Consider the following 23,022-nt stretch of genomic DNA (forward strand, 5'->3'; position numbering starts at 1 on the left):
TGATGGATACTTAGGTTATTTCCATATCTTGGTTACTGTGAATAATGGCCAAAATGTGTGCAGGAGTGCAGAGAGTGATTTTCTTTCCTTTGGATATGTAACCACAAGTGGGAATGCTGGATTATGTAGGGTGAAGAAAGCCTTGGCATTCGGTTTTGAACAGCAGATGCACAGGTGCAGACACAAACCCCGCCTGTGACTGACTATAAAAGGAGGGAGAAGAAAATGAGCTAGCATTTCGACCCCAACTATTTATGAGTCCCCTGTGTGCGTCAGATACTGGGGTGGGTGCTTTGCTGCCTCTGTGAATAACACAGATCACTGCTTTTATGAACTCATATTCTTTTAACTTGCAAGGTGATAAAAATAAAAATTTACGACCTACTGACTTCCCTATTGTGACACCCTGGGCAGATTTTTAAAAATATAGATGCCCTGGTCCCACCACTGGTGAACTGAATCAGAATCTCTCAGAGTTGAATTGTGCTTGGTATTTTTTAAGTTCTCAAGGTCCTTTTTACATACAGCCAGGGCTAAGAACTGCTGAGCTAAGTGAGTATCACGCCAGACCCATTTAGGAAATAGCCTTCTAAGCAAGTCTTTAAAAAGAAACAAACTATAAGCTTAAACCATAGTGGAGTTCAAAGATCAGTGATCCTATAAACAAAATTTAAGCTGTAGTTCTGACCAGTCAAGTAGCAAGAAATAACTAATTGGGACATTGGCAATGACCTTGTTTATTTCCTTCCTGTTGATGCCCCAAATAGTTTTTCAAATATAAATAACACGTGTGTTAGGAGATTTGTTTTAGGAAACAATGTTCGTTGTGTCACTACTCACTTGGCAAAATTTTCTCAAAATAAATCGTCAGTGCCATATAGAGGAAAAGATCAAAAGCCAACATGAAATCTGTTGCTATGATCGGATTTGAATAGTCTGATGGATCAGGAAATGCATTAGAATTCAAGTCATTCTCCAAACGTAAGAGCTGAAAATTAAAAAGAAATTAATTTAAGGAACTTAGGTTGATGATAAATTTTGAACAGTTCAGTTTGGCAGAAATATAAAATAGCTACTTTTTGCCCTATCCTGGGAGTACAAAGTTGAATGAAACTGCATACGTTAAAATTCTCAAATCTTTGGAAGGTACAGGCGTGTGACCAAGTAAAACGAAATTTAGTAATTACTGCGATTCAACTATGTACCAAGTGAAAATGGAGCATTAGGAGGAGGAAGGGAAGTATGGGAAAAAATGACATTTGAGCTTAACCTTAGATAAATTTTTACCAAATAGGACAAAGGTGTGGTCCTGCTCGAAAATTACTACATGAGAAGGAGTTCATGCTCTTGGGGGGAAAAAAAAAGAAACCCACACAAAAAAATTGGTGTGTTTAAGGAGAACCAGTGGAAAAAGTGGGCTTGTCTATAATGTTCAAGTTAATGGGTCTTCTATAATTAATAATCCTTTCCTTAAGAATTATGTATGTAATGATCAACATTGCCATTTAATTGGAGGGACAGCAAAGTGAGTTCACGGTGAGGATCAGATAAAGACAAAGGACATTTGATGAGCAGAAACGTAATTCAGTGGTCAATTCATGTATTTTCAAGAGGTTTTTAACTTTTAATTTTCTTTTACATGGTGCTTTGGACCATCAATCACTAAGCTATTCAATTACTAAGTCAAAGTACAAATTGGAATAATGATTTAGACTTAGATTTGCAGCATCAGATACATATTTAATTAATAGTCAAAGGAAATGCTTTAGATTGTCTCTAATCAATTATATATTGATCTTCCATTTTCTCACTCACCAAATGGCTTATTTTGCTGAGCTCAGTGTATCCAAAGCTTTACAAGTTCACCTTTGCAATTTCCAAGTGTTGTGCACTGGGGCTTTAAATCTTACAATGCTCATCATAGAGACGACGATAGACAACTGAATTCCAGAGGGGAAAGATGCTTAGGAAATGCCATCAATAAACAATTAGACTGTTTCTCACCTGGGCCATTCCAAGCGTGAAGGCAAAGGGGCTCAGAAAACTTAAAATCCACTCCAAGGATGTAGGAAGGTGCCTGTACAATGCCGTAAATCCCAAACTCCCCCAAAAGACGGTAAGAAGGAACACGACCAGACCAGTGAGGAAAGATTTCTTTACCAAGACACTCACGAGAAAAGCCAAAGCTATCTAAAATGAGAGAAGATCCATTTGCTTGATATTTCTCTAAGGATTATCATTAGCAAAAACAAAATAAGGGATTTAATACACAAAATTAGAGTTACATCTTTTTTGTCTATAATACAAAACTATTCTCTACAAATTGCACTATAAGCTGGCATTACAAAACACTATAAATCACATATATAGATGTTCTCAGGCAAATAGCCGACAGTGATGAAAAGGGATAGGGAGAATAATTAACCTAATTGGAAACCAACACTTGATCCTTAGGGTCAGAGTTGAATGGAAAGCAATTTAATTCACCAACTCACCAGAGACAGTCCATAGAGGAAAAAAAGGATAAAGATCGCCACGAAGCCAGTCAGAATGACAAACTGGACAGATTTTATAACAAGTGTCAAGAAAAGCGCCATAATGAAGATGAAGACGGCATAGAGTAAACCCCAGGAGAGCCTAATGTGGAAACAAGATTTTATTTTAGTATTTCCTGTTTCATTGAAAGGAGGACCTGGGATCGATCCTAACATTATTCATCGATTCACTCATCCTTTCGGTAGATATTTATTGAGTTTTAGGATATGTAAATACAAGGAAAATGTTTTGGGGAGAATTCTCTAGGAATCAGGAATATTCGTCTTCCTAAAATTAATTTGGTAAATACACACCCATAAATACATGCACACACACGTAGCATTGTGGAGAAAAGGAGAAAATAGTCTTCCAGTCTGACTGATTTTGGTTCAAACATTTTTCTCTGCTGTACTCATACTCTGTGACCTCGGGCAAACTTTGTAACCCCTCATTGTTTTGTTATTGCTCTAGACAATAGGAATAATATTACAGTATTAGATCAATGAAGTCATGTCTATGTGGGACCCTGTCCTAGTACAGAGTAACCCCTCCATGCATCTCCGATCTTTTTTTTTTTTTTTTTTTAGTTTTAGTTTATTTATTTACTTTGAGAAAGAGAGGGAGAGACAGAATCCCAAGCAGGCTCTGCGCTGTCAGCACAGAACCCAACACGGGGCTTGAACTCATGAACTGTGAGATCATGACCTGACCCGAAATCAGGAGCTGGATGCTTAACTGACTGAGCCACCCAGGCGCCCTGAGTCTCAGATCTTTTCTCCTCTCTGGGGCCTGTCTAGGGGTGAGGAGCTTTATGAATTTCCTCAGAGTTAAAAAAAATTCCTCCTTATGTGTAGTGCTGTCACTTTCTCTCTTGGCGGAAGCTTTCTTCTTTCTCTGGATGCATACACCAAAAAGTCTACATACTAGGTCTCTAACTCCATCCATTTACTGTTAAGATAGGATAGTTCAGTTTCCTTTCTTCAATTCTTTTCTCATGTGGATTAATATTCTTTGAAGGATATAATGAAATAATAAAAGACAAAGATAGCAGCAAAACCAACAAAATAATAGCCCACACATAGAGCAATTACTCCATGCTGGACCGTGTTTTACAAACTTAGCAAATATCAAATCACGTTATGCCCACCACAGCTCTATGCAGAAACACCATTATTTCCTTCATTTTATACACAAAGAACTTACTGAACAAAGATGTTAAGTAACTATGTTTCAAGTCCAGGCATCGGGCTCTAGAGTCATCAGATTTCACTGCTTGGCCATACTTCCCTCCAATATTAACTCAATAAAGAGTTCAATAGGGGTGCCTGGGTGGCTCGGTTAAGCATCAGACTCTTGGTTTCGGCTCAGGTCATGATCTCACGGTATGGAGTTCAAGCCCGGCATCAGGCTCGCTCTCTCTCTCTCTCTCTCTCTCTCTCTCCTCCTCCCCTGCTCGCATGCTCTCTTTCTCTCAAAATAAACAAACTTATTTAAAAAAGAGTTCAATATTAATCTATAGGATTTTCTTCCAGATTCCAAATTTGTCGCCCTTCCCGTATTCCGCCTGGCCTCCTAGTGTCTCTGTTATTTTACCTTCTCCTCATGATGAACATCACGTCTATGCTTTTTCAGTCATGCTCAGGTTCTCTCTCAACACAGGGCTTTGTCCATCCTTGGAATTACCCAGCTTCCAAGATTTTAAATTCAAACTACACAGCCCCTATTCACCATCTCATACAGCTGACTTGTTCCCTCAAATATATCGATCATGCTAGATCTTTAGTCTCAAGAGAGCTCCTAATCCTTGACTTTTTTCCCCTTTCAGTACCATCCTGGCTTGAATTCCACTGCCGCCTCGCTTAGATACCCAAATCTACCATTATCTACCTCGAGTCTCTTACCAGTAGACTCAACGGCCATCCCTCACTATTTCTACGTCACGGCCACCTCACAAACCCAACCCTGATGTTTCTTCTTCAGTCCAAAAAGCCTAGTAATCCACAGCCTTATCCTGACAAGCGTTACATCAAGGAGAATTTACCCCATTCATAGGGAAGAGCTGGAAAATCATTAAGTGTGAATACTGATGCTTTGAAGAAGCCCCCTTTCCCCGAATCCCAACATTTACTCATTTGTGCTACCCTTTACTCACCAGAAGGCCGAATCTCGAAGACCCATCATCCTCATCAAGCCCTTCATCTTCTTCCTCTCCCTTGTAACGTTAATAGATGCATAATAAATGAAGGAGGAAAAGGAAATGATGCAGAAGAAAATGAAGAAATCAGTGGCAACACCTCCTTGATAAACAAAAGGATGTATCTTCATATTTTTTCCAGTGACAGACATCAGTTCCTCCATTACTGAATGATTTGTTGTGGTCTGAGGAAATACGTCAGTAAACAAAATCTGTATTTTAATGGATAGCATGTTCGTTTCCTTTTCAATCGTCTGTTTTCCTCTGAATACGTAACCGGTCCGTCTGGCTGTGATGCTAGCCTAACTTTTTACTCCCTTCTTCCACCACTGGCCCACTTGGAGCCTTGATTCCGGGCATTCTGAGGTTCGCACAGTTCTCCAAATTTACTGTGTGTTTTATCACCTCCCCGCCTAACACTGCCCTACAATGTGCTTGAAGTGCCTTTATGACCTTACGTACTTGGCAAATCTTACCTTAAGCTTCAGTTTTAATGTTACTTCGATTAGGAATTCTTCCATGGCATTCTAGGCTGAGAAGTTTTGCTTGTTTACTTACAGGGACTTTCTTTATATCTCCTTCTCCCATTCTACCAAGATTCTTATTAAATGCCTGGCTTCCTGACAAGGTTGAGTCCTTGGGAGAGAAAATTTCTCTTCCATGTATGTCTATTGCCCCCATGGCATATCAACTTAAATAAACTTCGATCTAAAGAAACCAGTGATCAGAGCACCTGGGTGGCTCAGTCTAGTTGAGCATCAGGCTCTTGATTTCGGCTCAGGTCATGAGCTCACAGCTTGCGGGTTCGAGTCCCTCATTGGGCTCCATGCTGTTAGTGTGGGCTTCTCTCCTGGGTTTCTCGGGATTCTCTCAGTCTCACTGTCTCTCTGCCCCTCCCCCCGCTTGCACACACATACTCTGTCTCAAAAATAAATAAATAAAACTTAGGAAAAAAAAAAGAAAACGAAACCAGTGATCAAGCGAAAGAATAAGGCTACCCATTTCTGTATTCTTCCATGAAATTTTTGAGGCTTCTCATACCGTTAATCTGCATGGAACGTTAGTTAGCTGGGAACATTCGTACTCACTTCTATAATAGCAGCATTGATAGCGGCTTGAAGAGCCAGAAAACCTTTTTCCCAGTATTGTGAAACTTGGCAGCTAACCTCTTCAGTACCCATTTCAAAACAATGACCTTTAAGGAAAAAAGATGATGGATGGTTTCAGCTCTGATCGCGGGAGACAGTGCACTTTACAATGGCTACAGATTCCAAATGTTATTTTGACTCAAAGCCTAAGAAAATATAAATGGGGGGGGGGAGCGCCTGGGTGGCTCAGTCGGTTAAGTGTCTGACTTCGGCTCAGGTCACGATCTCGTGGTTTGTGAGTTCAAGCCCTGCATCAGCTCTGTACTGACATCTCAGAGCCTTGAGCCTGTTTCAGATTCTGTGTCTCCCTCTGTCTCTCTGCCCCTCCCCTGCGCTCTCTCTTTCTCTCTCTCCCTCTCTCTCAAAACTAAACATTAAAAAATTAAAAAAAAAAAAAAAGAATCTTGTTGAGCTCTTCTCTTCACGATTTTGTATTGTCAAAACAAAATCTTTTTGGGTTTCCAAAGATTAGTAGGTCTCATACGGATTGAGAACTAAAGCTTTGCCTAGCATTAAATACACCACAGGCAGTAATGAGCAACTGGGCGTTTGGAGGGCATGACCTACTATGTTTAAATCATGTCAGTCGGAACATCTTTTGAAGAAAAAACTCTTACCAAAAAAAAAAAAAGAAAAAGAAAAAGAAAAAAAAGCCTATCAGTCCATTGAGTATGAAACTGCATTAAAGAGACACTATTCATGGGGCACCTGGGTGGCTTAGTCACTTAAGCGTCTGACTTCGGCTTGGGTCATGATCTCACAGTTTGTGAGTTTGAACCCTGCATTGGGTTCTGCGCTGAGAGCTTAGAGCCTAGAGCGTGGAGCCTACTTTGGATTTTGTGTCTTTCTCTGTCAAAACTAAATAAACATTTAAAAAAAGAGACATTATTTAATATGAAAAATTAAAATTGAATATTGGAATTATGTGTAAGTTTCATTAAAATTTTAACCCTTTAAAAATCATTTCAAAATAGCTCAGGCCCAAAAAAGCTCAGGGTACATATGTACCCATGGCCAAATTTTAAAAATAAATAAATCATTACAAATACAATTGCAAACCCCAGTATATTGCCTAGGATCTCATTGCTTTTCCTAGCACCAAGTTTCTAATTGGCTCACTGCTTTCCTGAACTTTGTGTTCACGTATGCTTTTAAGCTTTTACAATGTATCTCAAAACTATACATGTAATTTAAAACTTTTGGGGCATCTGGGTGGCACAGTCGGTTAAATGTCTGACTTCTGCTCAGGTCATGATCTCATGACCCGTGAGTTCAAGCCCTGCATTGGGCTCTATGCTGGCAGCCAGAGCCTGGAGCCTGCTTCCGATTCTGGGTCTCCCCCCCTCTCTCTCTGCCCCTTCCCTACTAGCAATCTGTCTCTCTCTCTCTCAAAAAAAAATATTAAAATTTTAAAAAATTATTTATATCTTGCATCTCATTACAGCGATCGTTCTTTATTTTGTTTCATTTATTCTATATTATGATTTTGAAATTTATGGCCTTATTTTTTCTTCTTATGATTGTGTAGAACCACATTGAAAGAAAATAATTCAATGTATTTATCCATTCTCTTATTGATAATTTGGTTAGGTTTTTTTTTTTTTCTTTTTACTATTGTGAAGAAAAAACAAGGTTACTGCTATGAAAGTCCTTATATATGTCTTCTCATAATATGTGTGTATCAGTCAGGATAGTCTACAATATGCCTAGTAACAAACAACCCTCAGATCTCAATGTCTTTTCACAGCAAAAGTTTACTTCTCAGACTATAGATTCAGCACAGATCTTTGGAAGGAGGGGTGCAAGGTCCTCTGTTTCACATCTAAGGGTCCCAAGGTGACAGGGTTTCTATCTAGCTTGCAGAAGTATGTGAGGAAAGGTTGTAGAGAACTCACATCTGCTTTTCAATGTCTTGAGTCTAGGTATCTAATTATAGCTAAAAACAATTATTCTATGCCCTCAGGAAGGAGAGGAGAATAGGCTGCAAATCTTCAATAGGCATGAGATTTTCCCTAATAAAATTCCTATGATGCTGGGTTACAGGTTATACACATCTTCAAAGTAAAAATAAAATTTCTCAATTTTTGTGGAATTCAAATACTTTATAACAATTGGATTTTCTTTGTTACAGATCCTTGTCAATACTTTGTATTGTTCTATTTACTGTTCTTTGCCAATCTGGTTGAACGTGGTTTCAAAATGCATTTGCCTGAATGCTAATGCAGGCAAACATCTGTCCATGTGTTTATTCTGGATCTGTGTTTTTCCTTCTACAAAGTTCCTATTTATATCTTTCACTTCTTTCCTATTTCTACGTTTTTTCCCCCTTATTTATCCAAAGAAAATCTTTCTATATTCTGGTTATTGACCTTTTGTTAGTTTTATTTGTTTTTTAAAAAAAATTTTTTTAACGTTTTATTTATTATTGAGAGATAGACACAGAGCGTGAGCAGGGGAGGGGCAGAGAGAGAGGGAGACACAGAATCTGAAGCAGGCTCTAGGCTCCGAGCTGTCAGCACAGAGCCCGACGCAAGGCTCGAACTCAAAAACCACAAGATCATGACCTGAGCGGAAGTCAGATGCTTAACCTACGGAGCCACCCAGGCGCCCCATTGTTAGTTTTATTTGTATAAACATTTCATCACAAGTTTTGCCTTTACTTTTCACTCTCTCTCTGAGGTCTTTTGGTGAAGGTAATTCTTTAATTTTTCTCTAGTTGGATTTAGCCGTCTTTTGTAGTTGATGCATTTTTTGCTTTAAGAATTCTATTTTATCCAACAGTTATAAATATACTCTCCTATATTGACTTCTAGACAGTTTATAGTAATTTGTTTTCCATTGAGTTCCGTACTTGGAACTGGCTGTTAAGTATAAGATAATTTCATTTTCTTCTTTATGGAGAGAGAATTTTCCCAGCACTGATCACAACGTCTTCTCAGTCATATGTTAGTTTGCATGTTTAGGTGAGAGTTTTCCAGGTTTCCTTCTGTTTCATTGGTCTTTTACTACGGCAATAGCATACTGTGTTAATTACTTATAATTTCACTCTTTTTAAAGACCATCTTGGCTTTTTTTCTTGTCCACTTCTTCGCTGAGTATATAGTCTCCTCAAGTTCCACATTAATATAGAAATTTTCATCTCATTTAAACCCCAGATCTTCTCACTTGTCCTCATGCAGCTAAAACCTAAATCTCTTCGTTACTGAGACTGGCAAAATCATACAGCATTAATAATAATCAATCGGTTTGGATTTGGTGACTTCTTCATTTTGGGCCCTCAGGAATAAACTTACTCAGACACTTGAAGAGAAGTTTATTCTATTTTATCCATAAACAAATATACTTTCCTTTAAAATTAATATATTACAACTGCATATTGCATATAATAGATATGTATACATATACATGCATGTGTATACATATACATGTATCTGTGTAAATATATGTATATTATATATGTACATATAATACATGTGTATAATACATGTATAAATATATGTACATATGTATAACCATATATAATAACCATCTAATACAGTATGTTGATAAACCCCAAAACCACTATACATTTTTAAAATGTGTTGATTATCCTACTGACATCACACCACAGGCAAGGGTTTTTACATTTGTTGTGCTAACATATGTTCCCATGTACACTATAACATAATTGTTATAACATAACATAACATAGCCTATAACATAATTGTAATAGAGAGCAGTGGAACTGGGTAGCTAGCTAGTTACCTGTATGGTCCCTGTGTTCCTTGATCGTTGGGATTCTGTATCCCAGTGAGAATTTCAAATGATACGAGAATGTATTAGAAAAGCTGACTTGTATTATTTCTGCAAGATAATGTGTCCTTAATTCTTGAATATCTTCTTCACTGGACAGTCCCAAGACTTCTCTACCTGCCATTACAAGAAAGGAATATATTTATTAGTAAATTACAAGAGATCAACTTTAGGAGGCCATGTTAAATTGCTTATTAGAGCTTTCACTGGAAATAAAATAAAATCAAATATCACTGTTGAGTAAGTCAGGAGGAGTAAAATTTGGGAACAGACATTGCTAACGTTCATCTAGACACATTCGGAAGGACTCCATGAAAATTAGTTATTTTATTTTCATTTGTAGTTCTTGAACCAATTTCAATCACATATAATATTACTCCATTCCAATTAAACTATTCACATAAGAATTAGCTTTGCAATAAATCTCCAATGGTAGTAAGCACATGCATATATCTTTTTTTTAAATCACAGTTAGTCTCTGGCTTAGTCTCTGGTTTACAGCAGGTAGAAATGATTATAAAAATTCTTTTTTCCTTTAATAATCCTGACAGTATGCTAAATAGACTAAAAACAAGAGTGAGAAATTTAAAAAATATGTCGACTATGTTGACATCACTAAAATAATCTCTCTTTTCTGCAGATAGTGTATTCAACGCCATACAGATGTCTCATTAAGACTGAAAAGATGAGAAGGAATACAAAGCAAGTCCTGGGTTGGATGGGAGTGTTGAAGATGAAGGCAAAAAAGAAGGCAGCATGTATTTTGATAAAATTACTTTTTTTTTCCTGGAATCTATTCCTTAAATCCATGTGATCCTGAGCAAGTCACATAACCTTTATTACTCAATCTCACTGTTTGTAAAATAAACATAATAATATCTATTTTTAGTAGTACAGAATATTACTAGAGTATAAAAAAGTAAAATACATAATAACAATATGATAGAATCATATTCTATTACTACAGAATAAAGTCTCTATAAAAATCTAGCACACGATAGCATTTAACGAATATTTACAATTTTAGTTACATTATTTATGACACAAAGATAACAACGCGTTCATTGTAAAGATAAACTTGATGTAAAGATCCTGTGCGCAGTAGTCATTTAATGAATATGTATTAACTGTTGCAGGGGACTTTGAACTAGGGTGTTGCTGAGAGGCACATTTTCATAGCGTTGTGACTTCCTAGGAGGACATCTGTGAACCAAGGCAAACATGTGTTGGGATAGACAAGGAGACTACACCTTAGGTGGAGAGCGATCAGGCTACGATCTTGAATCAGAAGTGGGGTCAGTGTTTGCAGGTAAGATGCACAGTGTAAACATTCCAATTTGGAAGGAAGTACGGCGGAGGTGGTTGGTGAGGCGTGATGGGAAAACAAGTTGGGCTGTAAACCATCCACCTGTCCTGGAAGTGTGCAGCGAAGCATGGACAGGAAGGAAAAGCCCAACATAATCTGGGAACTGTGACCACAGAACCTCCAAATATAGATTACAGACAGGTGGACTTCTGGATACTCAATACAGTTAAGGAGTCAGAATCCAAGCACAAAATTAATGGTTACATAAGCTGTACTAGCATCATGGACATAAGGTGACAAAGAGAAGAGACATTTTATGGATTTCCAGGGACTGGGCAGAAAAAGATCCAAAAGTTCTCCTCACAGTAATACTCGTGGTGGAGAGTTATGGTGTTCAAAATTAACATGAAGTACCTTCCAAGGCACATTTTTATGTTCTTTTTAAAAATTGAGATATAATTCATAGAACATAAAATTCATCCTTTAAACTGTACAACTTCATGATTTCTAGCATATTCACAAAGTTGTGCAAGCTCTAATCCATTTTTAAATTATAACTCAACTCACAATTATAGGGCAATCACCATAGATTCCCCTTGGAGGTATGCATTTATATTTGCAAAGAATTGTTTTTAGTTGCCTGACATTCAGTCCCCCTTCTAGTAAACACTCCAAAATTCATCTGGGATACTGCCACTCTCCCACTCACATACCACGTGGTTTGGATGTGGTTTGCAAAGTGACGTAGGAACTCAGCCAACGGGCAATGACAATAGTATATTCTTCTATCCAATGAGATTAGTTCTTGGTGGACCGAGACCAACATTAATCCACAGTAGACCATTTTTCCAACGGGTCTAATCTCTGAAATTATTTTGAACTGTTCTGTACGCTTTTCACAGGGGTTGTTTGTGGTAGGGCTTAAATCTGGAGATTCTACAGACTAAGTCAGCTTCTGTTTGGGGGGAGCCAACCTGAGAATGAGGCCAGCACATAATACTACAGACCTAAGAACTGGAGACGTATTTCTTCCTTTGTTGTTGACACATCTCTATCCATACTCTTTTCCTTTAAGTGTCTAGCACCCCCTTTTTTTTGAGACAAGCTGAATTGGGATTCTCTCATTCTCAACTGAAATAGTCATGAAAACCATAGCATTGTTTATCGTATCTTGACTATGGTGATAATGTGGCTCAGAGAAGTTGATGACTTGCAAAACGCAATGCAAACCCAGTCATAGAAACACTTTTAGTCAAGCGTTCTTTGACTCTAAGACTAGTTCTCTTGCCTCTGCACCAGGCTGCTTCTCCTCTGATTTAAAAAAATTAGTTTTCAGGGAAGTGATCCTGACAGTAATAATACTCTTATTTTTCTTTTTTTCTTTTTTTAATATACGAAATTTATCGCCAAATTGGTTTCCATACAACACCCAGTGCTCATCCCAAAAGGTGCCCTCTTCAATACCCATCACCTACCCTCCCCTCCCTCCCACCCCCCATCAACCCTCAGTTTGTTCTCAGTTTTTAAGAGTCTCTTATGCTTTGACTCTCTCCCACTCTAACCTCTTTTTTTTCCCTTCCCCTCCCCCATGGGTTTCTGTTAAGTTTCTCAGGATCCACATATTTACTCTTATTTTTCATTGATAAGTATCTTAACACGGAAGCGTGGAAATCTGAAACACACAATGAATACTCACTCCTCCATAGAATCCTCAAATATAGTAAAGCTGTTTTTTGGTAGTAAAACGGTGGAGAAAGAATTCCTATAATCAAACTCAAGGAGAGACTAGCTGTTTTTGTCACTCATCACAAGCAAACGCTGGAGGGAGAGCCTCATCTTAGTAATAATGCTTCCACGGCAATGTCAACGATTTCCTTAACACTCCTGCTTTTCAAAGTCTGCCAAACTCTATATTCCATGCTTCCCCAAATCCTATGCGAGATCAAGAGTTCTCTCTTGAGAGACTGTGCACTCCAATTTCACATAACCTAGAAAATCTGACAAGTAACGTGGTTTATCCACTGAAATGCAAATTAAATGCATGCATCTAAAGTCACTTGAACCAAATATTGCCATCAGAAATATTTCTCTTTGGCTGCCAGAAAACTCACCTTTCATGAAGGAGGCCAAGGCTACTTTGTCCATGATCTGCTGGGTTACGTTGGTGACCGGTGTGAATGCAATAGCAAATGTAGTATCATTGAATGAATCTACCGGTCCCAGGTCCATGGCGGGCAGTGAAGAAAAATCATGAGCTTCATGATAAATAGGATATTCATACAAAAAAAGCAGTAGGAGCAATGAGCTTAGCCATTCCTACACAATCCGAGACAAAGAATAAAGAAAATTATGAGTTTGAATCAGTTATCCACAATCATTTGGGCATACAGTTTGTCTCATTCATCTTTCTGATCTCAATGTATGCCACATTAGGAACTGTTTAAAATATGTACCTTACAAATGTCAGCAGTCTAATTCCAATGAGTTATTCGTAGGAATTCAAATGTATCGATCCACAGCACCAGTCTAAAGCATGCACTGATCACGGACGTATGAGAGACAACAGTGGCGACCTATCATAAATTATTACCAGTGGGCAGGAACTACTCACGCTGTATCTGATTCTGCTCAAAGCCTAGCGTTACATGAGACAGTTCGAGGACACCTCTTCCTTAGCAATAATACATTGGCTACAAGGCAAGAGTCTGGTATTGGAAACTCCATACGATTCAGGCAACCGGAGAAGCTGTAACTACCTGATTTTAAAAAGACCCTGGAGTTTAACCAGGATTTTGGTTGTATGGTAGAATTATAGGGGCTAATACTAATTTTGTTCTTGGCACTAATGGCATTTCCAAGTTTTCCACTTGTTTGAAGAGAATAATGTATTTTTAAATGTTTTTTTTTTTTTAACATTTATTTATTTTTGAGACAGAGAGAGAGACAGAGCATGAATGGGGGAGGAGCAGAGAGAGAGGGAGACACAGAATCGGAAGCTGTCTCCAGGCTCTGAGCCATCAGCCCAGAGCCCGACGCGGGGCTCGAACTCACGGACCGTGAGATCGTGACCTGAGCTGAAGTCGGACGCTTAAGAGACTGAGCCACCCAGGCGCCCCAAGAATAATGTATTTTTAAAAAGAGAAAGAGATTCAAAACCGAAAATACCTGCCAGCTACTTCCGGGGGTTGATTTACCATGCCTTCAGAATCTCAGCATCTAGACCTGATGACTCATGACTAGGAACACTAGCAAAAATGTGACCACTGACTTAAAAATTTTTTTTTAATTTTTTTTTTTTTGAGACAGACAGCATGAGTGGGGGAAGGGCAGAGAAATAGGGAGACACAGAATCCGAAGCAGGCTCCAGGTTCCGAGCTGTCTGCACAGAGCCTGACGCGGGGCTCGAACCCACAGACCGTGAGATCATGACCTGAGCCGAAGTCGGACGCTCAACCGACTGAGCCACCCAGGCGCCCCGTGACCGTTGACTTTTAAAACATTTATTGGATTTTGTATTGTTGGCCAGCTTCAGTGCTTTAAGACCTCAATTTAGGGTCTATGTCAAGTGAAATGTCTGCAGACAGATTGCAGTTTGAGGAACAGCTTCTTCTGCAACAGAAAGGTTGTTGTGTTTTGTTTTTGGGAGGGGAGATAAAGTATAGCTATTTCCCAAAGAATATACATTTTCGTCCTGTAAATGCAAAGGGACAGGCATACCATTAAGGGCTCTCTCTTCATTCTCCATTTTTTAAGAAGGTTCTTGCATAATAATGCGCATGTTTGTTGACACACACTTATCTCCCTCTTAATCATTTTGCCCTGTTTAATAAGAAAGACAAGATGATCATGTAAATGCAATGGCCTTAATGAGAAGAAATCTCCCCACAAACAAACAATCAAAACAGAGCAGGCTGATCGTTGCAGTGCTAGACATAAGCACTAGGAATTGAGAGTTCCGAAGTTAGCTTTTCATAACCCGCTGCCCTGGCTTTCTTTTCCTCCCACGTCCAAACTCTTTACTCCCTCATTTGTTCATCATGCATTGTGTCGATCATCATTTTTTCGCCTCTCAGCTCAAAAGTCATCCTTTGCAGCCCGCTCTGTGAAAGCAGATCTGGGCCCCAGACATATTTTCCTTTGCCAGCCGCCATGATGTAAAACTGTCAGGAGAAAGGACTGAAGAGGCATTTCGGGAAGAAGAGACTCTTCTTTTTGGTGTCAGAGGGGTTCATTTTCCTTCCCACCCCCCCACTGCTCAGAGGAAATGATTTCCTTCAGCACAAAGCATCTGGATGGTACAGGTTTCACTGGGGGTTTCCAACAGCTCTTGACCACACAGCGGTAATGCATCTGGGAGCCTGAGACAGCTGGAGCCTTTCCCCCAGACTTTTGTTTCCTTCTGCTCTCCACTGCAAAGACAGAGCACTCCAGTCCTTGTGCCCATAGCTTGACATTCAGGCTTCCCTGTCATCCCGTGGGCTGCAACAACATCCATCCAAACACACCTTATTTGGCACAACACGACCCTTGCATGGAGTTAGCAATGGCCATCTACCATCAAGAATGCGGTGGGAAACCTCTCTGCCCCCGTTCTTAAGCAAAGGTGAGTTATTGCTGAGGTTTGCTTGGGAATCCAGCACTGATACAAAGCAGAGACAGGCTATCATCCAAGGAGGAGAGAGGATGCTTTCACATATCCAAGACCTCCCAACAGATACAAGGATAGATCGTACAACAAGCAACAAACCAAGTCTCAACAAACTGAAATTATACTAAGTTTCTTCTCTGACCATGAGAATAGGAAACTAGAGATGAGTAACAAAAGAAAAGCTGGAAGGACTTCGAATTAGTGATCAAAAACCTTCCAACAGGGGTGCCTTCGTGGCTCTGTTGGTTAAGCATCTAACTTTTAATTTTGGCTCAGGTCATGATCCCACGATTGTGGGATCAAGCCCCACAGTGGGCTCTGCACTGAGCATGGGGCCTGCTTGAGATTCTCTCTCTCTCTCTCTCTCTCTCTCTCTCTCTTTTTCCCTCTGCCCCTCACTCGCTCATGTGCACACACTCTCCCTCTCTCCCTCAAATAAAAAAATAAAAAATTAAAATTAAACAACCTCCCAAAAAAGAAAAGCCCAGGACCACACAGCTTCACTGAATTCTACCAATCAGAAAAGAATGAATGCCAGTCCTTCTCAAAGACTTCAAAAACCTGAAGGTGAGGGTATACTTGTAGAATCATTCTATGAGGTCAGCATTACCCCAAGGCCAATGCCAGATATGGATACTATAAGAAGAGAAAATTACAGACCAATATCCCTAAGGAACATAGATGTAAAAACCCTCAACAAGATTTTAGCAAACTGAACACAACCACACATGATACACCACAACCAAATGGGATTCACCCCCAAGATGCAAGGATGGTTCAATATATGCAAATCAATGAATGTAATACAGCACACGAGTAGAACGGTAAAAATCATACGGTCATCTCAATAGATGCAAAGCATTTCACAGAATACACATCCTTTCATGATAAAAACTTTCAAAAAAGTAAGCATAGAAAGAATAAACCTCAGCACGATAAAGGCCATATACCACAAGCCCGTGGCTGACATCATACTCAATGGTGAAAGGTTGAAAGCTTTTCCTCTAAGATCGGGAACAAGACAAGGGCACTCACTCCTACCACTCCTATTCAACATAGAAGTTCCAATTCTTCACCTCTACTTTTGTCCATACCTTTTGTCTGAGAACTCTGGAGTTCCTTCCTTGAGGGCAGACGATAACTTTGACTGTAGAGAGGGATGGGAGCACTCTGTTACCAGAATTGTGCCAGTTCTGAGCCTAGACCTTATGAGACCTTGAATCTATCTTCTTGTTCCTGTGGCTCTGCCATTGCTATCAGAGCATACCTGGGCTAGCCTCTGGGATGAAAAGCACATGAAACAGCGGACTCATCCCAGTCATCCGAGTATAGAGTAGCCGACATCAAAGGACGGCCAGCCAGACCCCAGAGATCTGAGAAAACTTATCCAAGATCAGCAGAACCACCTAAAAACTACCCCACACATCCCAGCCGTAAATGTTTATTGATGTGTGTTATTTGTTGCCTTTTTTTTTTTTAGTTTTGCTATGAAATGTAAATACAGCTACAGACAAGATATGTTACTTAGGATCCCCTACTTAGCCCCTACAATATTGCATTTCTTTGGTTTTAGTGGTTTTTTAATATTTGGTCCCTAACTTGATCATGCTGTAGTCTGAGGAAGTGCTGCTCTGTAAGATATTGTTTCATTGAAATTCCTTGAGACTTCCTTGGTGGTTCAGCATATTTTAATATTTGGAAATACTCCATGTATGCTTGAAATAGCCATATGTCACCCTTTAGTTTGTTTTGTACGTATCTTTCATAATTGTGTTCTTCGAACCTTCAGCACCCTTTTGAATGTTATTTGCTAGAGCAATCATTTTATGATGGAATTCTATTAAATTTTTCCACCGATCATGGACTTGCCAATTTTTTATTGTGTCTCTGTTACATTAAAAAAATTTTTTTTAATGTTTACTTATTTTTGAGAGAGAGAGAGAGAGAGAGAGAGAGCAGGGAAGGGGCAGAGAGAGAAGGAGACAGAGTATCCAAAGCAGGCTTTGTGCTGATAGCAGAGAGCCTGATGTGGGGCTCAAACTCATGAACCTTGAGATCATGACCTGAGCTGAAGTTGGATGCTTAATTGACTGAGCCACCCAGGTGCCCCTCTGTTACTTTTTACTGTGTGTATTTATTTATTATTTTGTTTATTAAACTTTTAAAAAATTGTTTATTTTTATTTATTTATTTAAAAAAAATTTTTTTAACATTTTATTTATTTTTGAGACAGAGACAGAGCATGAACGGGGGAGGGGCAGAGAGAGAGGGAGACACAGAATCGGAAGTAGGCTCCAGGCTCGGAGCCATCAGCCCAGAGCCCGACATGGGGCTCAAACTCACGGACCGCGAGATCGTGACCTGAGCTGAAGTCGGACGCTTAACCGACTGAGCCACCCAGGCGCCCCTATTTATTTATTTTTTTGAGAGAGAGGACAAGCAGGGAGGGTCAGAGAGAAAGAGAGGGAGACAGGGGTGCCTGGGTGAGTCAGTCGGTTAAGCGTGCGACTTTAGCTCAGGTCATGATCTCATTATTCATGAGTTCAAGCCCCGTGTTGGGCTCTGTGCTGACAGCTCAGAGCCTGAAGCCTGCTTCACATTCTGTGTCTCCCTCTCTCTCTGCCCCTACCCAGCTCATGCTCTGTCTCTTTCTCTCTTAAAAATATATAATAAATACTTTAAAAAGTTTAAGAAAAAAAGAGAGGGAGACAGAATTGAAATTGAAAGCAGGCTCCAGGAACTGAGCTGTCAGCACAAAGCCCAGGCTTGAATATACAAACTGGGGCTCAAATACACAGACTGTTGGATCATGACCTGAACCGAAGTCCAATTTTTAACTGACTGAGCCACTCAGGCGCCCCTATTTATTTAGTATTTTAGAGAGCAAGAGAGAGCAAGTGTGAGTGGGGGAGAGGGACAGGGAGAGGGGAGAAGGAGGGAGGGAGGGGGAGAGAGAGAGAGAAAGAGAGAGAGAGAATCTTGAGCAGGCTCTGCACTGAACGTGGAGCCCGACCCAGGGCTCAATTCCCTGGCCCCGGCATCATGACCTGAGTCAAAATCAAGTCAGACAGATGCTCAACTGACTGAACCACCGAGGTGCCCCTAGTCAGTGCATTTAAAGGCTAAGTGGTTAGGTGCATAAAACCTTGCTCTATTGATCTTTTTATTTTATCTTTTTAATTTTTTTATGTTTATTTACTTTCGAGAGACAGAGAGAAACACAGCATGAGCAGGGGTGAGGCTGAGAGAGAGGGAGACCCAGAATCCGAAGCAGGCTCCAAGCTCCAAGCTGTCTGCACAGAGCCCGACACGGGGCTTAAACTCACGAACCGTGAAATTGTGACCTGGGCTGAAGTCAGACTCTCAACCAACTGAGCCACCCAGGTGCCCCTGCTCTTATTTTAATGGTAGGTTGTTTTTACTTCTGACAGCAGCATAGGGACATGAAGTTTCTTTAGCTTAATATTTTGCCTCATGTCGCTTTATCCTTCTCTTTATTTTAGCCTTTTGCTAAATTTTAAGATGTGTGATTAAGGTAGGAAAGATTCATCATTTTTTTTTTGAAATTCAAACTCATAGATACTATATTTTTAAGAGGTGAATTTAGTCACGTATGAATGTTTGTTTTGGATGATCTTCCATTGTGTTTTATTGTCTGATTCTAGTTCTGTCTCAATAACTTTCTATTGAAGTTTATCAAGGTACCCCCCCCCACCATGTTTCCTTTCCTGTCCCAAAGATATAAAAGATATTTATATTCTTTTAATGATGACTATTAATTTTTGGACTTTCCTAGGAAAATATCTTTCATTTTCAAGTGGAAACTCCACATCATTTATTATCACGACCCTCTTACAAACAGAGACTTTCCAGACAATTATCTCTCAGCTGAATTTCAAACCCTATCATTCTGGTTACTGCTATAGAAATTTGGTTCAATTTTTAATATAAAGAATACATATAATTTAAAGGATACATAAAGTGGATTGAGTTTAGCCACCCAGAGTTAATTAAAGCTGCCAATGGATTGCATAAGGTTACTATGGGAAGGCTGTGATGTATTTGAACTTATTCTTGAGGTGGGGGATAGAAACTCCACCTGAATGAGGCTTGGATAGACTTTAGCCAGATTAAGAACCCAGGGCTCTGACTTGTACGTGGGCTAGTTCACTGTGAAAACAGCCCATGGACTCTACCTAAAACTGCCTGCAGAGGGCAGTATTCTTCCCGACATACCCTATCAGCAACCAGAGAACAGTATAGCATTACACCAGGCTGTTCCCCTGGGCAAAGAGCATATATGAAAGTGTACGTGTGTGTGTGCACCTGTGTGCATATGTGAGAGCTAGTGGTGGTGGTGAGGATTAGGCAGGGAAATTTATGCTTTTTTTTTTTTTTTTGCAGTGACCCAAAATACCTCCCAGAAGGAAGCTTCTCAGTGCATAATAGTAATACCACATCGTTCCAGAGCCCTAATCAGCCAATACTACACAAATACGATTTGCTGAGGTTCTCCCGAAAACCGTGGAAACTGAGGGCTTTCAAAAGGTCCTCACTGTAGGGGCAAGCAGTATATCTAAGCTGGATTAAAGAGAGTAAAGATATTCTGGAATGATCATCAGTTTTCTGGAAAGCATGCCAGGGACGTGACTTGGGAGAATGAGTCGAGACTTTTGAGAACACAGAGTCAGCACCTCCACCTTGAATTTGGCTCTTAAGTCCTGAATTTGGTGCATTTTCCTCCTCCCATGTGCATCTCATGCCGGCCAGGGACAGAAACCACACGGTTGCCATGAACTTCTCCACAGTGATGAGGAATGGTTGTGCCTTTGCCCGAAGCTGTCATTCCATTCATGCCACGGGATGACGCTTAAGGCTGTGCTATTTCCTAGAGACCAAACTCATAGAAGATGTCCAGAAGCCAGTTCCAATGGGAGGCCAAGAAAGCCTCAGAGAGCCCCGGGGTTAAACCCTACACATCAGGCTAATGAGCCTGAGGGGCTAGTCTAGGTGGAAGCAGGTTGGGTGAAGAGGTTAGAAAGCCCAGGGAATGGCAGGTGATGGGAGGAAGACAGTTCCCGAGGTGGGGCGGGGGGGCTGGGGGAAGCATTAGGTCAGGTATCCAGTGATAACAGGAATGAGGATCCCATAGGCTGTCCCTAGTGCAGAGAATTCAGTGTGGACACTTTTAAGGGGACTGTGCATGGCTGCGTAGGAGGGTAAGCTGGCCAAAAAGTGATCTCGCTGTGGAATCAGCTGCAGCCCAATTCAGCCTGGAAACGTCAGTGTGGCTCCAATCCCTTAGATTTTCCACTGGAAATTAGTATTGCCTACTTCCCTCCCCCCCCCCCCCCCCCACCGCCCCGATTCACGTATGTTCTGTAGTTTATCAAAAGACTAACAATAACATGAATTCCTCATTATACATGCAGTAGATAGTTTCATTTTGTAAGGGCTCTAATTTTCCTCCTTTTATACGGTTGTTAAATTCAGGGCAAAACGCTTATACCAGAGCAGCTTGAAATCTCTGTTTACAGAAGTAATGCACATTTGAAATAATACTGTGATAAGGAAATGCTGCAGTCAATTTTGATTCAACACACCGTGTGCACAGAAAGCATCTTCCGCTTCCAAAATTCTCACAGCGTAAGAGAGCCAGAGACAATAAAAATATTTCTGTAAATGCTTTTGGTCAACAGTCTAAAAGTCATGGAACAGTTTATCCACAATAGCCCCAAATTATTATGCAATAAAAGCAAAGAACCATCACTTCAAAAACAATTCAGGTTTACCAATCCGTTCTCAAGATCCCTACTTCTTCCCGATCAACATGTTAAGCAAAGTTCAGCTTATTTCCACACTCAGTTTCTGGTGAAAAATCATATTAAGAGTTGTATGATTTTTACAACTTTGTGTTTTAACTCAATGCCGTTGCTTCCATCATGTTAAACACGGAGTACTCAAAACATCAAAACAGCCCATTAATTTTCAAAATAATTTCTCCACAGAGGGGTAGCATCCAAATTTATAAATTTGTGATAAGGAGAAAAGAAAAAAGAAAGAAAGAAAACCCCGAAACACAAGTCACAGACCAGAAAAAATAAAACGAACTTACTCTTGAGAAATCTGAACCAAGGAATCCAGAATCACACTTTATCCACTGACGTCCTTGTTTAGAAGAAAACAGTTCACATGTTCCCCCACACCCCCGGTCTCTACCACCTCTCTGCAATTTGCTTTAACTGTTTGACTTCTGTGAAAAGTTCCTGCGAAGACAGCCTTCAGAAGTTCTGACCTCAGTCCCGCAGGTCCTGCCAAACCTCACGTTCACATGATCTCTCTTGGACTGTTGGGGTGTTTTCACTTCTTTTCAGCCAGTTCCTGTAGAGCAGGGAGTAACATTTACACTTTGTTTCCTGGACATATCATATTATGAACAGCAATCTTATCAAGGAGGTCCGATATTTCTAAGCTTTCGTCTGGTATGGCCAAGATAACTGTGGGTTAATATCAAAATCTAAAGCAGTGCCTTTGAAGAGAAAGTCAACCGTTTAATCAGAGAAAAGCTCCTCTCTACACGGCTCTATGCTGCCTGATTGACATCATCACTTGGATAATCAGGGTTTTCATTTCTCTGTGCCTCATTTTTATTCGGTTCAGAATATTTCTAGTCTCCCTGACGATTTACTCTTTGACCTGTGAATCATCTCAAAGTGTGTTAATTTCCAAATGCCTGGAGATGTTCCTATTATCTTTTGGTTACTGATTTCTGGTTTCATTCTTTTTTTGTTTCTAAACTTTTTTTAATGTTTATTTTTGAGAGAGAGAGAGAGAGAGAGAGAGCAGGAGTGGGGAGGGGCAGAGAGAGAGAGAGGGAGACATAGAATCCGAAGCAGGCTCCAGGCTCTGAGCTGTCAGCACAGAGCCCGACGTGGGGCTCGAACTGACAACCTGTGAGGTCATGACTTGAACTGAAGTCAGACGCGTAACCGACTGAGCCACGCAGGCACCCTGATTTCCAGTTTAATTCTACTGCGGTCAGAAAAGTTACTGTGTATGTCAAATTTGTTAGGACTTGTTTTATGACCCAGGATATGATTTATCTTGGTGAATATTCCTTATGCACTTGAAGAGAGGTGCGTTCTGTTGAGTGGGGTATTACATAAATATCTATGAGATCTAGTAGGTCGATGGTGTTTTTCAGTTTTTCTATATTTTTGTTGGTTTTCTGTTTACTGGGTCTGTTGATTACTGAGAGAGGAGTACTGACGATTTTAACAACAATCATGGACTCTTCCGTTTTTCCTTTCAGGTCTAACTAGTCTTGTGTCATGCACTTTGAAGCTGTCGTGTTTGGTGCATACATAGTTAGGACTGGTATGTCTTCCTTGCAAATTGG

At 40.0% G+C, this 23,022-nt stretch overlaps 1 protein-coding gene across 3 annotated transcripts in view; it reads right to left on the minus strand.

Annotated features, from left to right (window-relative positions):
• The window catches only part of LOC125926702 (ABC-type organic anion transporter ABCA8-like), a 71,982-nt gene extending 49,735 nt beyond the window's left edge, over positions 1 to 22,247 (minus strand). Inside the window, exons 1-9 of one of the 3 annotated variants that reach the window (XM_049636411.1) lie at positions 21,739 to 22,247; positions 14,693 to 14,794; positions 13,087 to 13,291; positions 9,622 to 9,786; positions 5,818 to 5,924; positions 4,688 to 4,914; positions 2,496 to 2,637; positions 2,005 to 2,190; positions 841 to 988 (exon numbers count right to left, since the gene is read on the minus strand). In XM_049636411.1, coding sequence (XP_049492368.1) covers positions 841 to 988; positions 2,005 to 2,190; positions 2,496 to 2,637; positions 4,688 to 4,914; positions 5,818 to 5,924; positions 9,622 to 9,786; positions 13,087 to 13,291; positions 14,693 to 14,788 — 1,276 coding nt within the window. In that variant the 5' untranslated portion in view covers positions 14,789 to 14,794; positions 21,739 to 22,247. Of the gene's footprint in view, positions 1 to 840; positions 989 to 2,004; positions 2,191 to 2,495; positions 2,638 to 4,687; positions 4,915 to 5,817; positions 5,925 to 9,621; positions 9,787 to 13,086; positions 13,292 to 14,692; positions 17,560 to 21,738 lie in introns of those variants that run through there. The other 2 variants (XM_049636412.1, XM_049636413.1) reach the window with 2 other exon arrangements.
• Between the last annotated feature and the right edge of the window lie 775 nt (positions 22,248 to 23,022).

This window comes from Panthera uncia, chromosome E1 (assembly GCF_023721935.1).
Source record: "Panthera uncia isolate 11264 chromosome E1, Puncia_PCG_1.0, whole genome shotgun sequence".
Lineage (NCBI taxonomy): Eukaryota > Metazoa > Chordata > Mammalia > Carnivora > Felidae > Panthera > Panthera uncia.